The sequence below is a fragment of the Balaenoptera borealis genome (genome assembly GCF_965194805.1).
Source record: "Balaenoptera borealis genome assembly, chromosome: 10".
In the NCBI taxonomy this organism is placed as follows: domain Eukaryota; kingdom Metazoa; phylum Chordata; class Mammalia; order Artiodactyla; family Balaenopteridae; genus Balaenoptera; species Balaenoptera borealis.
Window position 1 is genome coordinate 86,707,127 of NC_138874.1, and position 16,308 is coordinate 86,723,434.

The window sequence follows — 16,308 nt, forward strand, 5'->3', positions numbered from 1 at the left end:
GAAAATGGAACCCTTGTATAGTGTGGGTGCAGCCAGTATGTAAAACAGTATGGAGGTTCCTCAAAAAATTAAAAATATATTTATCATATGATCGAGCCGAGCAATCCTACTTTTGGGTGTTTATCCAAAAGAATTGAAATCAGGATCTGGAAGTGATATTAGCACACTAATGTCCTTTATAGCACTATTCTCAGTGGCCAAGGTGTGGAAACAACCTAAAGGTCTATTGATGGATGTTGACAGATGAATGGATTTTTAAATTTTTCTTTGAATTTTATTTTATTTTTTTATACAGCAGGTTCTTATTAGTTATCTATTTTATACAGATTAGTTGTATATAGGTCAATCCCAATCTCCCAATTCATCCCACCACCATCCCCACACCCCCCAACCCTGCTTTCCCCCATTGGTGTCCATACGTTTGTTTTCTACATCTGTGTCTCTATTTCTGCCTTGCAAACCAGTTCATCTGTACCATTTTTCTAGATTCCACATGTATGCGTTAATATATGATATTTGTTTTTCTCTTTCTGACTTACTTCACTCGGTGTGACAGTCTCTAGGTCCATCCACATCGCTACAAATGACCCAATTTCATTCCTTTTTATGGCTGAGTAATATTCCATTGTAGATATGTACCACCACTTCTTTATCCATTCGTCTGTCGATGGGCATTTAGGTTGCTTCCATGACCTGGCTATTGTAAATAGTGCTGCAGTGAACACTGGGGTGCATGTGTCTTTTTGAATTATGGTTTTCTCTGGGTATATGCCCAGTAGTGGGATTGCTGGATCATATGGTAATTCTATTTTTAGTTTTTTAAGGAACCTCCATACTGTTCTCCATAGTGGCTGTATCAATTTACATTCCCACCAACAGTGCAAGAGGGTTCCCTTTTCTCCACACCCTCTCCAGCATTGTTGTTTGTAGATTTTCTGATGATGCCCATTCTGACCGTTGTGAGGTGATACCTCATTGTAGTTTTGATTTGCATTTCTCTAATGATTAGTGATATTGAGCAGCTTTCCACTTGCTTCTTGGTCATCTGTATGTCTTCTTTGGAGAAATGTCTATTTAGGTCTTCTGCCCATTTTTTGATTGGGTTGTTTGTTTTTTGATATTGAGCTGCATGAGCTGCTTGTATATTTTGGAGGTTAATCCTTTGTCAGTTGCTTCATTTGCAAATCTTTTCTCCCATTCTGAGGGTTGTCTTTTCGTCTTGTTGATAGTTTCCTTTGCTGTGCAAAAGTTTTTAAGTATCATTAGATCCCAATTGTTTATTTTTGTTTTTATTTCCATTATTCTAGGAGGTGGGTCAAAAAAGATCTTGCAGTGATTTATGTCAAAGAGTGTTCTTCCTATGTTTTTCTCTAAGAGTTTTATAGTGTCTGGTCTTACATTTAGGTCTTTAATCCATTTTGAGTTTATTTTTGTGTATGGTGTTAGGAAGTGTTCTAATTTCATTCTTTTACATGTAGTTGTCCAGTTTTCCCAGCACCACTTATTGAAGAGACTGTCTTTTCTCCATTGTATATCCTTGCCTCCTTTGTCAGAGATTAGTTGACCATATGTGTGTGGGTTTACTTATGGGCTTTCTATCCTGTTCCATTGATCTATATTTCTGTTTTTGTGCCAGTACCATACTGTTGTGATTACTGAAGCTTTGTAGTATAGTCTGAAGTCAGGGAGTCTGATTCCTCCAGCTCTGTTTTTTTCCCTCAAGATTGCTTTGGCTATTCGGGGTCTTTTGTGTCTCCATACAAATTTTAAGACTTTTTGTTCTAGTTCTGTAAAAAATGCCATTGGTACTTTGATAGGGATTGCACTGAATCTGTAGATTGCTATGGGTAGTATAGTCATTTTCACAATACTGATTCTTCCAATCCAAAAACATGGTCTATCTCTCCATCTGTTGGTATCATCTTTAATTTCTTTCATCAGTGTCTTATAGTTTTCTGCATACTGGTCTTTTGTCTCCCTAGGTAGGTTTATTCCTAGGTATTTTATTCCTTTTGTTGCAGTGGTAAAAGAGAGTGTTTCCTTAATTTCTCTTTCAGATTTTTCATCATTAGTGTATAGGAATGCAGGAGATTTCTGTGCATTAATTTTGTATCCTGCCACTTTACCAAATTCATTGATTAGCTCTAGGAGTTTTCTGGTAGCATCTTTAGGATTCTCTATGTATAGTATCATGTCATCTGCAAATAGTGACAGCTTTACTTCTTCTTTTCCGATTTGGATTCCTTTTATTTCTTTGTCTTCTCTGATTGCTGTGGCTAACACTTCCAAAACTATGTTGAATAATAGTGGTGAGAGTGGGCAACCTTGTCTTGTTCCTGATCTTAGTGGAAATGATTTCAGTTTTTCACCATTGAGGACAATGTTGGCTGTGGGTTTGTCATATATGGCCTTTATTATGTTGAGGAAAGTTCCCTCTATGCCTACTTTCTGCAGGGCTTTTATCATAAATGGGTGTTGAATTTTGTCGAAAGCTTTCTCTGCATCTATTGAGATGATCATATGGTTTTTCTCCTTCAGTTTGTTAATATGGTGTATCACATTGATTGATTTGCGTATATTGAAGAATCCTTGCATTCCTGGGATAAACCCCACTTGATCATGGTGTATGATCCTTTTCATGTGCTGTTGGATTCTGTTTGCTAGTATTTGGTTGAGGATTTTTGCATCTATGTTCATCAGTGATATTGGCCTGTAGTTTTCTTTCTTTGTGACATCTTTGTCTGGTTTTGGTATCAGGGTGATGGTGGCCTCGTAGAATGAGTTTGGGAGTGTTCCTCCCTCTGCAATATTTTGGAAGAGTTTGAGAAGGATAGGTGTTAGCTCTTCTCTAAATGTTTGATAGAATTCACCTGTGAAGCCGTCTGGTCCTGGGCTTTTGTTTGTTGGAAGATTTTTAATCACAGTTTCAATTTCAGTGCTTGTGATTGGTCTGTTCATATTTTCTATTTCTTCCTGGTTCAGTCTCGGCAGTTTGTGCATTTCTAAGAATCTGTCCATTTCTTCCAGGTTGTCCATTTTATTGGCATAGAGTTGCTTGTAGTAATCTCTCATGATCTTTTGTATTTCTGCAGTGTCAGTGGTTACTTCTCCTTTTTCATTTCTAATTCTGTTGATTTGAGTCTTCTCCCTTTTTCTCTTGATGAGTCTGGCTAATGGTTTATCAATTTTGTTTATCTTCTCAAAGAACCAGCTTTTAGTTTCATTGATTTTTGCTATTGTTTCCTTCATTTCTTTTTCATTTATTTCTGACCTGATCTTTATAATTTCTTTCCTTCTGCTAGCTTTGGGGTTTTTTTGTTCTTCTTTCTCTAATTGCTTTAGGTGCAAGGTTAGGTTGTTTATTCGAGATGTTTCCTGTTTCTTGAGGTAGGCTTGTATTGCTATAAACTTCCCTCTTAGCACTGCTTTTGCTGCGTCCCATAGGTTTTGGGTCGTCGTATCTCCATTGTCATTTGTTTCTAGGTATTTTTTGATTTCCCCTTTGATTTCTTCAGTGATCACTTCGTTATTAAGTAGTGTATTGTGTAGCCTCCATGTGTTTGTATTTTTTACAGATCTTTTCCTGTAATTGATATCTAGTCTCATAGCGTTGTGGTTGGAAAAGATACTTGATACTATTTCAATTTTCTTAAATTTACCAAGGCTTGATTTGTGACCCAAGATATGATCTATCCTGGAGAATGTTCCATGAGCACTTGAGAAAAATGTGTATTCTGTTGTTTTTGGGTGGAATGTCCTATAAATATCAATTAAGTCCATCTTGTTTAATGTATCATTTAAAGCTTGTGTTTCCTTATTTATTTTCATTTTGGATGATCTGTCCATTGGTGAAAGTGGGGTGTTAAAGTCCCCTACTATGATTGTGTTGCTGTCGATTTCCCCTTTTATGGCTGTTAGTATTTGCCTTATGTATTGAGGTGCTCCTATGTTGGGTGCATAAATATTTACAATTGTTATACCTTCCTCTTGGATCGATCCCTTGATCATTATATAGTGTCCTTCTTTGTCTCTTGTAATAGTCTTTATTTTAAAGTCTATTTTGTCTGATATGAGAATTGCTACTCCAGCTTTCTTTTGATTTCCATTTGCATGGAATATCTTTTTCCATCCCCTCACTTTCAGTCTGTATGTGTCCCTAGGTCTGAAGTGGGTCTCTTGTAGACAGCATATATATGGGTCTTGTTTTTGTATCCATTCAGCCAGCCTGTGTCTTTTGGTGGGAGCATTTAATCCATTTACATTCAAGGTAATTATCGATATGTATGTTCCTATTCCCATTTTCTTAAATGTTTTGGGTTTGTTATTGTAGGTGTTTTCCTTCTCTTGTGTTTCTTGCCTAGAGAAGTTCCTTTAGCATTTGTTGTAAAGCTGGTTTGGTGGTGCTGAACTCTCTCAGCTTTTGCTTGTCTGTAAAGGTTTTAATTTCTCCATCACATGTGAATGAGATCCTTGCTGGGTAGAGTAATCTTGGTTGTAGGTTCTTCTCCTTCATCACTTTAAGTATATCCTGCCACTCCCTTCTGGCTTGCAGAGTTTCTGCTGAAAGATCAGATGTTAACCTTATGGGGATTCCCTTGTGTGTTATTTGTCTTTTTTCCCTTGCTGCCTTTAATATGTTTTCCTTATATTTAATTTTTGACAGTTTGATTAATATGTGTCTTGGCGTGTTTCTCCTTGGGTTTATCCTGTATGGGACTCTCTGTGCTTCCAGGACTTGATTAACTATTTCCTTTCCCATATTAGGGAAGTTTTCAACTATAATCTCTTCAAATATTTTCTCAGTCCCTTTCTTTTTCTCTTCTTCTTCTGGGACCCCTATAATTCGAATGTTGGTGCGTTTAATGTTGTCCCAGAGGTCTCTGAGACTGTCCTCAGTTCTTTTCATTCTTTTTTCTTTATCCTGCTCTGCAGTAGTTATTTCCACCATTTTATCTTCCAGGTCACTTATCCTTTCTTCTGCCTCAGTTATTCTGCTATTGATCCCATCTAGAGTATTTTTAATTTCATTTATTGTGTTTTTCATCATTGCTTGGTTCCTCTTTAGTTCTTCTACGTCCTTGTTAAATGTTTCTTGCATTTTGTCTATTCTATTTCCAAGATTTTGGATCATCCTTACTATCATTATTCTGAATTCTTTTTCAGGTAGACTACCTATTTCCTCTTCATTTGTTAAGTCTAGTGTGTTTTGACCCTGCTCCTTCATCTGCTGTGTGTTTTTCTGTCGTCTCATTTTGCTTATCTTACTGCGTTTGGGGTCTCCTTATCACAGGTTGCAGGTTCGTAGTTCCCGTTGTTTTTGGTATCTGTCCCCAGTGGCTAAGGTTGGTTCAGTGGGTTGTGTAGGCTTCCTGGTGGAGGGAACTAGTGCCTGAGCTCTGGTGGATGAGGCTGGATCTTGTCTTTCTGGTGGGCACGTCCACGTCTGGTGGTGTATTTTGGGGTGTCTGTGGCCTTATTATGATTTTAGGCAGCCTCTCTGCTAATGGATGGGGCTGTGTTCCTGTCTTGCTAGTTGTTTGGCATAGGGTGTTCAGCACTGTAGCTTGCTGGTCATTGAGTGATGCTGGGTCTTGATGTTGAGATGGAGATCTCTGAGAGATTTTTGCCGTTTGGTATTACGTGGAGCTGGGAGGTCTCTTGTGGACCAGTGTCCTGAAGTTGGCTCTCCCACCTCCGAGGTACGGCCCTGATGCCTGGCTGAAGCACCAAGAGCCTTTTGTCCACACGGCTCAGAGTAAAAGGGAGAAAAAATAGAAAGAAAGAAAGAAAGAGGCTATAATATAGTGAAGTAAAATAAAGCTATTATAAAGCAAAGCTATACAGACAAAATCTCCCCCAGAAGCATACACATATACACTCACAGAAAAAAAGGAAAAGGGGAAAAATTAATATATCCTGCTCCCAAAGTCCACCTCCTGAATTTGGGATGATTCGTTGTCTATTCAGGTATTCAACAGATGCAGGCACATCAAGTTGTTTGTGGAGTTTTAATCCGCTGCTTCTGAGGCTGCTGGGAGAGATTTCCCCTCCTTGTCTCTGTTCGAACAGCTCCTGGGGATCAGCTTTGGATTTGGACCCGCCTCTGCGTGTAGGTCGCCTGAGGGCGTCTGTTCCCCGCCCAGACAGGACGGGGTTAAAGGAGCAGCTGCTTCGGGGGCTCTGGCTCACTCAGGCCGCGGGGAGGGAGGGGTACAGAGGAGGCGGGGCGAGCCTGCGGCGTCAGAGGCCGGCGTGACGTTGCACCAGCCTGAGGTGCGCAGTGCGTTCTCCCGGGGAAGTTGTCTCTGGATCACGGGACGCTGGCAGTGGCGGGCTGCACGGGCTCCCGGGAGGGGCGGTGTGGAGAGTGACCTGTGCTCGCACACAGGCTTTTTGGAGGCGGCAGCAGCAGCACCAGCGTCTCACGCCCGTCTCTGGGGTCCGCGCTGATAGCCGCGGCTCGCGCCAGTCTCTGGAGTTCGTTTAGGCGGCGCTCTGAATCCCCTCTCCTTGCGCGCCGCGAAACAAAGAGGCAAGAAAAAGTCTCTTGCCTCTTCGGCAGCTGCAGACTTTTTCCCGGTCTCCCTCCCAGCCAGCTGTGGTGCGCTAACCCCTTCAGGCTGTGTTCACGCCGCCAACCCCAGTCCTCTCCCTGCGAGCCCGAGCCTCCGCTCCCAGCCCCGCCCGCCCCGGCGGGGGAGCAGACAAGCCTCTCGGGCTGGTGAGCGCTGCTTGGCGCCGAGCCTCTGTGCGGGAATCTCTCCGTTTTTCCCTCTGCGCCCCTGTTGCTGTGGGATCCGCGCTGTTAGCCGCGGCTCACGCCCATCTCTGAAGTTCGTTTAGGCGGCGCTCTGAATCCCCTCTCCTCGCGCACCAGGAAACAGGGAAGGAAAAGTCTCTTGCCTCTTCGGCAGCTGCAGACTTTTTCCCGGTCTCCCTCCCAGCCAGCTGTGGTGCGCTAACCCCTTCAGGCTGTGTTCACGCCGCCAACCCCAGTCCTCTCCCTGCGATCCGACCGAAGCCCGACCCTCAGCTCCCAGCCCCGCCCGCCCCGGCGGCTGAGCAGACAAGCCTCTCGGGCTGGTGAGTGCTGGTCAGCGCCGAGCCTCCGTGCGGGAAGTGCGGGAATCTCTCCGCTTTGCCCTCCACACCCCTGTGGCTGCGCTCTCCTCCGTGGCTCCGAAGCTTCCCCCCTCTGCCACCCGCAGTCTCTGCCCGCGAAGGGGCTTCCTAGTGCGTGGAAATCTTTCCTCCTTCACAGCTCCCTCCCACTGGTGCAGGTGCCGTCCCTATTCTTTTGTCTCTGTTATTTCTTTTTTCTTTTGCCCTACCCAAGTACGGGGGGAGTTTCTTGCCTTTTGGGAGGTCTGACGTTTTCTGCCAGCATTCAGTGGGTGTTCTGTAGGAGCAGTTCCACGTGTAGATGTATTTCTACTGTATCTGTGGGAAGGAAGGTGATCTCCGCGTCTTACTCTTCCGCCATCTTCTCTCCTCCCCCCGATCATATGGTTTTTATTCTTCAATTTGTTAATATGGTATATCACATTGATTGGTTTGCCTATATTGAAGAATCCTTGCATCTCTGGGATAAATCCCACTTGATCATGGTGTATGATCCTTTTCATGTGTTGTTGGATTCTGTTTGCTAGTATTTTGTTGAGCATTTTTGCATCTACATTCATGAGTGGTATTGGTCTGTAGTTTTCTTTTTTTGTGGTATCTTTGGTTTTGGTGTCAGTGTGATGGTGGCCTCGTAGAATGAGTTTGGGAGGGTTCCTTCCTCTGCAATTTTTTGGAAGAGTTTGAGAAGGATGGGTGTTAGCTCTTCTCTAAATGTTTGATAGAATTCGCCTGTGAAGCCATCTGGTCCTGGACTTTTGTTTGTTGGAAGATTTTTAATCACTGTTTCAATTTATAACTTGTAATTGGTCTGTTCATATTGTCTATTTCTTCCTGGTTCAGTCTTGGAAGGTTATAACCTTCCAAGAATTTGTCCATTTCTTCCAGGTTGTCCATTTTATTGGCATAGAGTTGCTCTTAGGATGCTTTGTATTTCTGTGGTGTCCATTGTAACTTCTCCTTTTTCATTTCTAATTTTATTGATTTGAGTCCTCTCTCTCTTTTTCTTGCTGAGTCTGGCTAAAGGTTTGTCAATTTTGTTTATCTTTTCCAAGAACCAGCTTTTAGTTTTATTGATCTTTGCTATTGTTTTCTTTGTTTCTATTTCATTTATTTCTGCTCTGATCTTTATGATTTCTTTCCTTCTGCTAACTTTGGGCTTTCCTTGTTCTTCTTTCTCTAGTTCCTTTAGGTGTAAGGTTAGATTGTTTATTTGAGATTTTTCTTGTTTATTGAGGTAAGATTGTATTGCTATAAACTTTCCTCTTAGAACTGCTTTTGCTGCATCCAGTAGGTTTTGGATTGTCGTGTTTTCGTTGTCATTTGTCTCTAGGTATTTTTTGATTTCCTCTTTGATTTCTTCAGTGACCTCTTGGTTATTTTGTAATGTATTGTTTAGCCTCCATGTGTTTGTGTTTTTTACGTTTTTTCCTCTGTAATTGATATCTAGTCTCATAGCGTTGTGGTTGGAAAAGATGCTTGATATGATTTCAGTTTTCTTAAATTTGCCGAGACTTCATTTGTGACCCAAGATGTGATCTATCCTGGAGAATGTTCCGTGTGCCTTTGAGAAGAAAGTGTAATATGCCGTTTTCAGTTGGGATGCCCTATAAATATCAGTCAAATCTATCTGGTCTATTGTGTCATTTAAAGCTTGTGTTTCCTTATTAATTTTCTGTCTGGGTGATCTCTCCATTGGTGAAAGTGGAGTGTTAAAGTCCCTACTATTATTGTGTTACTGTCGATTTCCTGTTTTATAGCTGTTAGCATTTGCCTTATGTATTGAGGTGCTCCTATGTTGGGTGCATATATATTTATAATTGTTATATCTTCTTCTTGGATTGATCCCTTGATCATTATGTAGTGTCCTTCCTTGTCTCTTGTAACATTCTTTATTTTAAAGTCCATTTTATCTGATATGAGTATTGCTACTCCAACTTTCTTTTGATTTCCATCTGCATGGAATATCTTTTTCCATTCCCTCACTTTCAGTCTGTATGTGTTCCTAGGTCTGAAGTGTGTCTCTTGTTGACAGCATATATATGGGTCTTGTTTTTGTATCCATTCAGTGAGCCTGTGTCTTTTGGTTGAAGCATTTAATCCATTCACATTTAAGGTAATTATCGATATGTATATTCCTATTACCATTTTCTTAATTGTTTTGGGTTTGTTTTTGTAGGTCCTTTGCTTCTCTTGTGTTTCCCACTTAGAGAAGTTCCTTAAGCATTCATTATAGAGCTGGTTTGGTGGTGCTGAATTCTCTTAGCTTTTGCTTGTTTGTAAAGCTTTGATTTCTCTGTCAAATCTGAATGAGATCCTTGCTGGGTGCAGTAATCTTGGTTGCAGGTTCTTCCCTTTCATCACTTTAAATGTATCGTGCCACTCCCTTCTGGCTTGTAGAGTTTCTGCTGAGAAATCAGCTGTTAACCTTAGGGGAGTTCCCTTGTGTGTTATTTTTTGTTTTTCCTTGTTGCTTTTAATAATTTTTCTTTGTCTTTAAATCTTGTCAATTTAATTACTATGTGTCTCAGCCTGTTTCTCCTTGGGTTTGTCCTGCCTGGGACTCTGCGCTTCCTGGACATGGGTGGCTATTTCCTTTCCCATGTTAGGGAAGTTTTCAACTGTAATTTCTGTAGATATTTTCTCGGGTCCTTTCTCTCTCTCTTCTCCTCCTGGGACCCCTATAATGCAAATGTTGGTGCATTTAATGTTGTTCCAGAGGTCTCTTAGGCTGTCTTCATTTCTTTTCATTCTTTTTTCTTTATTCTGTTCTGCAGCAGTAAATTCCACCATTCTGTCTTCCAGGTCACTTATGCATTCTTCTGCCTCAGTTATTCTGGTATTGATTCCTTCTAGTGTATTTTTCATTACAGTTATTGTATTGTTTGTCTCTGTTTGTTTGTTCTTTAATTCTTCTAGGTCTTTGTTGAACATTTCTTGCATCTTCTTGGTCTTTGCCTCCATTCTTTTTCCAAGGTCCTGGATCATCTTCACTCTCATTATTCTGAATTCTTTTTCTGGAAGGTTGACTATCTCCACTTCATTTAGTTGTTTTTCTGGGGTTTTATCTTTTTCCTTCACCTGGTACATAGTCCTTTGCCTTTTCATTTTGTCTGTCTTTCTGTGACCATGGTTTTTGTTCCAAAGACTGCAGGATTGTCATTCTTCTTGCTTCTGCTGTCTGCCCTCTGGTGGATGAGGCTATCTAAGAGGCTTGTGCAAGCTTCCTGATGGGAGGGACTGGTGGTGGGTAGAGCTGGGTCTATCTATTTTATATATAGTAGTGTGTATATGTTAATCCCAAACTCCTAATTTACCCCTCCCCCTCCTCCCGCTTTCCCTTTTGGTAACCATAAGTTTGTTTTCTATGTCTTTGAGTCTCTTTCTGTTTTGTAAGTAAGTTCTTTTGTATCACTTTTTTGGATTCCATGTATAAGTTCTTTTGTATCACTTTTTTGGATTCCATGTATAAATAAGTTCTTTTGTATCACTTTTTTGGATTCCATGTATAAGTGATATCATATGATATTTGTTTTCTCTTTGTGACTTACTTCATCTAGTATGATAATCTCTAGGTCCATCCATGTTGCTGCAAACAGCATTATTTCATTCTTTTTTATGGCTGAGTAGTATTCCATTGTGTATGTATACCACATCTTCTTTATCTATTCATCTGTTGGTGGGCATTTAGGTTGCTTCCATGTCTTGACTGTTGTAAATAGTGCTGGTATGAACACTGGGGGGTATGTATCTTTTCGAATTAGAGTTTTCTCTGGATATATGCCCAGGAGTGGGATTGCTGGATCATATAGTAACACTATTTTTAGTTATTTTAAGGAACCTCCATACTGTTCTCCATAGTGGCTGCACCAATTTACATTCCCACCAACAGTGTAGGAGGGTTCCCTCTTCTCCACACCCTCTCCAGCGTTTATTGTTTGTAGATTTTTGTAAGATGGTCATTCTGACTGGTGTGAGGTGATACTTCATTTAGTTTTGATTTACATTTTTCTAATAATTAGTGATATTGAGCATCTTTTCATGTGCCTGTCGGCCATCTGTGTGTCTTCTTTGGAGAAATGTCTGTTTAGGTCTTCTACACATTTTTTGATTGGGTTGTTTTTTGTTCTTTGTTTTTTTTATAAACTGTAGGAGCTCTTTGTATATTTTGGAAATTAATCCCTTGTTGGTCACATCATTTGCAAATATTTTTTTCCCAGTGTATAGGTTGTCTTTTTGTTTTGTTTGTGGTTTCCTTTGTTGTACAAAAGCTTTTAAGTTTGATTAAGTCCCATTTGGTTATTTTTATTTTTATTTCCATTTCTCTAGAATGTTTTCTTTTTTACTCATTTGTTTATTTAACTTTTTACGTAGTTCTCATGTATGATGATGATGATTTTTTAAAACTTTTAAGTTGTGCCCAGCTCATGATAGACCTGCAATAAATATTTGTTAAATAAACACTGGCTATTTAAAGAAGGCAGTACATGTACATTATAAAAATAGGCAAAAAAAGGGCATAAATAAAAAGGAAAAAACCCCTTATAATTTTGCCAGAGATCACTCCTGTTATTTACCTTTGTATAGAATTTTCCAGATTTTATTTTTAAAAATTCATACATAATACATAATTTTTTAAAGATGGGATTTTTGTAACTTTTCCTCTTATCTTCTTTTCCCCCCATCTTTCTTTCTCCCTGACTCTCCCATTAAAATTATGGAGAAAATTAGCTACCAGATGGCTCAGAAATGCATGTCAGCAGCAAAGTGACCCCCTTCCAGGAAGGAAGCAACTGTTGGGGATGGAATGTCACCTGATCCATAATTTACTCATCAGAGATTTCCAGGCACTTTCATTAGGCCTTCTGGAGAGTGAATCTGTGTCCCTCTGTGTTGGACACTGCACCAAACTCAGCATTTTTCTCTTGCAGGCATTTTCAGCTTTTTACTATGTGATGGAGTTTTTAAACCTTACATCAGAGGAACAGTCAACTCATAAAAAGATGATTAACACATTGGAAAAGTTCTGCTCTCGGCCTTGGGAAGAGGTAAGTGACTAGAAACAGCATCTGTTACCATTGCTCTCTGCCCTTGAAATCATGGAGGATGTGAGTCTGCTCTTCAAGTCATGCTAATGTGACCAAGATCCAGCACACATGTTAGAGAAGCCTAGATGGTACACTCAATTAAGAGTAAGTTCACTGGCATTCCTTGATAGCTTGGCATACAATGGCTTAAACAAAAAAGGTCTTATTGTTTTCACCTAATTCGAAGTCCGGAAGTAGGCAGTTGCTGGCATGGGGTGGGAAGCTTGACTATCTAAGCCATTCTTCAGTTGTTGTTAGGCCTGTTTCCTCATGGAAGCAAGGTGTAGCTTCAGGGATCACAGCCGTGTTCAAGGTCAGAAGAAGGATAGCTCCAGATACATCTGTTCCTTTTTATAGGAAAGCAAAAGCTATCCCAGAAGCTCCTAGTAGTCTTTTCTCTTACATCTCATTGGCCAGGACTGGCTGGGAAAGCAGGATGCAGGATTTATGACTGGCTTAGAGCCCTAGATCCATCATGAGCTACTTCCTGGAGCTGAGCACATTGTCGCCCACTCCTTCCCCCAACCCCCAGGGAAGACAGGCAATTCACAGAATCTGCCACAGACACCATTGTGGTAAGACCCTTTTTTCATCAGACAGGTCCAAGGTATCTTCTACTTATTCATAAATTTGAAGCACAAATTTTTTCTTGTCTGAGGCACTGAGTCATTCAAGATCCAGTGCTACCTGATGAAAGTTTCCAGGGATGTGAGAGAAAGATATGGAGTCTACTCTGATTTACAAAAACAGATCACCTAGGAGTGGCTCAAAACAGCAGCTGTTTTAAGTTGACAAAAGTGACTTAAAATGAGTGATTTTAAGAGAGATTGCAAAAGTGATTGCAAAAGTGACCAGTGCTTTCATTCTGAAGATATGCAATTAATTAAAAATGAAGGCTGTTCTCGTGGGCACTGACAACAGAGGAAGGAAGGTTGTGCAAGAGCCTGGACATCTGAAATTTTTTCTAAGTATTTTGTCTGAGTTAGAACATGAAGGAAGGGTATTCAGGGCTTTCAGAAAGAGCAGCTCAAATATGCCTCAGCACTTTACAAAACATTTAGGGGAGCCTTTTTGCAGCTAGTGGTGATCTGTGGAGAAAGACGAGCATCTCGGATTCTTGAGCAAAATGCTTCCGAAACTGGGTTCCAGAGCAGTGTTTGTCAGATGTTACTATGTATGTGATCGTACGGGGCTCATATTAAACAGCACATTCTGCACTGGCAGATCAGGGTGAGGATTCAAGTTCTCAGGGGACGCTGCTGATGCTAGTCCAGAGACCTAACTGAGTGGCATGGCTGTTTATGAAACTGTTTCCTCGAGATGCTTATAGAGGCTCTAAACCAAAGACTGGTCAAGAGCATACAGAAAACTCTGGTTAAGCAAAAATTAATAGATTTCTTTCATGCAAGATTTTTCACAGTTTTTAATATGCTACTGTGATTGTGAAACTCAAGTTTCACAAGGGATGGCAAACTATAGTAAAATTCAGTGTTGTTGAACCTATCAGACCACAGAAACTACTTTTTTCCTAGAACACTTATCAATGTCTCATAGAACCCTGTGGAGGAAAAGATTCCTTAACAGACCCTGAACTGTGAACCCCTGCACCCACTGAAGGAGTGCAGCACCACTCCCAAAGCTCTCTGCAGGGGCCAACTCTCAGGCCCATGTGAGCTGGGGCATTTTCCTCTCTTGATCAGCTCTAATAGCAAACATGAGGGCTATGGAGAAGTGCCTGTTGTTGCACAAGTATGATGTTTTCTTCCCTTCACTTCCAGCTGCAGATGTATTTTGGTGAAGTGAAGGAGAAGTACCTGAGTGAATACTGCTTTTCTGGCACCTACATCCTCGCTCTTCTTCTGAATGGCTATCATTTTACAGCTGAGTCCTGGAAGAATATTCACTTCATGGGCAAGGTTTGTTAGGTTGGGGGGAGGTTGGGTGGTAGTGACTGAAGCAGCTTTGGGCTTAAAAGAGGTAGGAGTCAACCTGATTTAAATTTTGGCCTGATGTCCTGTCCTACCACTTCACCTCTAACCCAAGATGGCATTTTGTGCCCAGCTCTCCTGATAATGTAGACCAGCCAGTTGTGGGTATCCTATCTAAGGAGGGCTACTTGCATTCTCAGCCTCGCCTTTCTGCTCACATAACAGTGACTAACCCCTTATAAAACAAAAAATGAGATAGTAAAGTAATATAACAGTATTTCAACAGCCACAGTGATTCTGCGTGCTGACTTCAACATCCATCTCAAAGGCCCCTTCATGAATCCAGAAGGGATGATCATGGTTTGTCATAAGGGGTGAAGGCCTTGTTGGTTGTAGCTTCAAGACTGACCAATCTGAAAGCTCGCTGTGAAGAACGAGATGAGTGGCTGTGAATGGGGGCCTTTGCTTAGAAGCCAGGCTTAGCATGAGCCTTAAAGAAGCAAGCCCATAGCTTTGCATTAGCATAGCATTACCTGAAGGTTTCCAGGCATAGAGCAACATTTACATCGGCAGCGAGACTCATGGGCACACTCATGCTTGATGAAAAATATCAAGGGCAGTGTTTCTCTACCTTTTAAACCCATACCCACTAATGACAAAAACAATTTACCCCTTTATTAAATACGGTGACTTCAAGCAAAACAAAGCATTGAGGCAGCAGAGGGCTGTAGTAGCCTTAAAGATAGTAGTGCCACCACACTCTTGTCAATATTGACTTCGCTAATTAAAATCTTTTTTTTTGTTTTAACATCCCAGTCTTCCTTCCATTCCATCACAGTTTGTCTGTTTGAGAGATATGTCTATGTCAAATTTACCTAGTGATTTATATTCTTTGAGCTCCAGTCTATGATCCATTATTTCTAAACCTTAAGTGATAACTCCTCTAACTCTGGAGGCTTCCTTGACACAGGCAGTCAGATACGGTTCCATTCCCCATAAAGGGACATGGGCCTTTTTACAAATTATTAATTCCCAGTACTGGTAAAGGTTTAGGGGAGAGGAGCATTCCACATGGTATTGGTTGGAATGTAAACTGGCATAACCTTTGGGAAGACTGTTTTGGCAACATGTGCTAGGAGCCTTAAAACATGTACATCATTTTGTCCAATTGCTCCATTTCTAGGATTTATAAATAATTGAACAAAGTGAGTAAAAATGAACATATAAGGCAGTTCATGTCAGTGATGATGTTGCAGAAATCCCTTAAGAGACACGGGATGATGTTTACAAGGAATTGTTAAGTGAATAATTCTACGTACAATTTAATTCCATTTTTTATGTGAAAAACACGCACAGAGAGGACTGGTAGGGTATGTCACAAAATGATAATAGCAGCAACTTCTGAATGATGAAGTAGAGGTGGTTTTTATTTTCTTTTTTAGGATTATCTGTACTTCATGATTTTCCTACCGTGACCACATACAACTCATGTAATAGAAACATTTCCACAATTCTTTATTATTCATAGACTACCTGTATTTCAATACATTTTGAGGTGACTTGAAAATATTCCTAGGAAGGTGGCCGGGGTGGAGAATGTTTTTTCATTTAAGAATAATCCTTTCTCATGCATATGCAGTCTTTCACCTTACGTCAAGTAAGACTGACTTGCTGGGATTATTCCCCAGTTTTTCCCCAGTTGAATCATAAAAGAAGTCCTGGTTTCGTATGGATGAGATTCCTGGGCCTGACATTGATGCCCAAGGCCAGGGACAGTCATTATTCTCTCATCCTTTGCCCGCTTCCTGTCATCCGCCCCCACTTCCCCACCCCAGCCACCCACATTCACACAAACAACAAAAGAAGAATGCAAATTTCCAAAGGCCTAATTTGAGTTAAGTTCTTCTAGGCAGGAGAACTGAGCCGTCATTCCCCAAATTCCTCTCTGAATTTCGGGGATTTAGTAGTGAGGCCCCACACTCTCCTTCTTAATCGCTTACTCCTGCTCCATTTTCCCCACAGCCATATTCCCAATTCAGAATATAAAACTAATCCATTTAGAGAACTAAACATGGTGCTCTCACTTCCTGGTTGCTCAGTGTTATGGACAGGGTTACATGAAAGCTCACTTAATCCTCGGACCAGAAACAACAGCCTTTCCCCACTGTTCGCAG

At 40.8% G+C, this 16,308-nt stretch overlaps 1 protein-coding gene across 7 annotated transcripts in view; it reads left to right on the top strand.

The window, feature by feature from the left end:
• ENTPD1 (ectonucleoside triphosphate diphosphohydrolase 1) overlaps positions 1 to 16,308 on the top strand; it is a 153,395-nt gene that overhangs the window by 103,765 nt on the left and 33,322 nt on the right. For all 7 annotated transcript variants that reach the window (XR_014248806.1, XM_082406534.1, XM_082406536.1 and 4 more), the window contains 2 exons: positions 12,051 to 12,167; positions 13,985 to 14,122. Coding sequence is in view for 6 of the 7 variants with exons in the window: in XM_082406534.1 (XP_082262660.1) it covers positions 12,051 to 12,167; positions 13,985 to 14,122 (255 nt within the window). In the remaining variant the exon portion in view is untranslated. The remainder of the gene's footprint in view (positions 1 to 12,050; positions 12,168 to 13,984; positions 14,123 to 16,308) is intronic.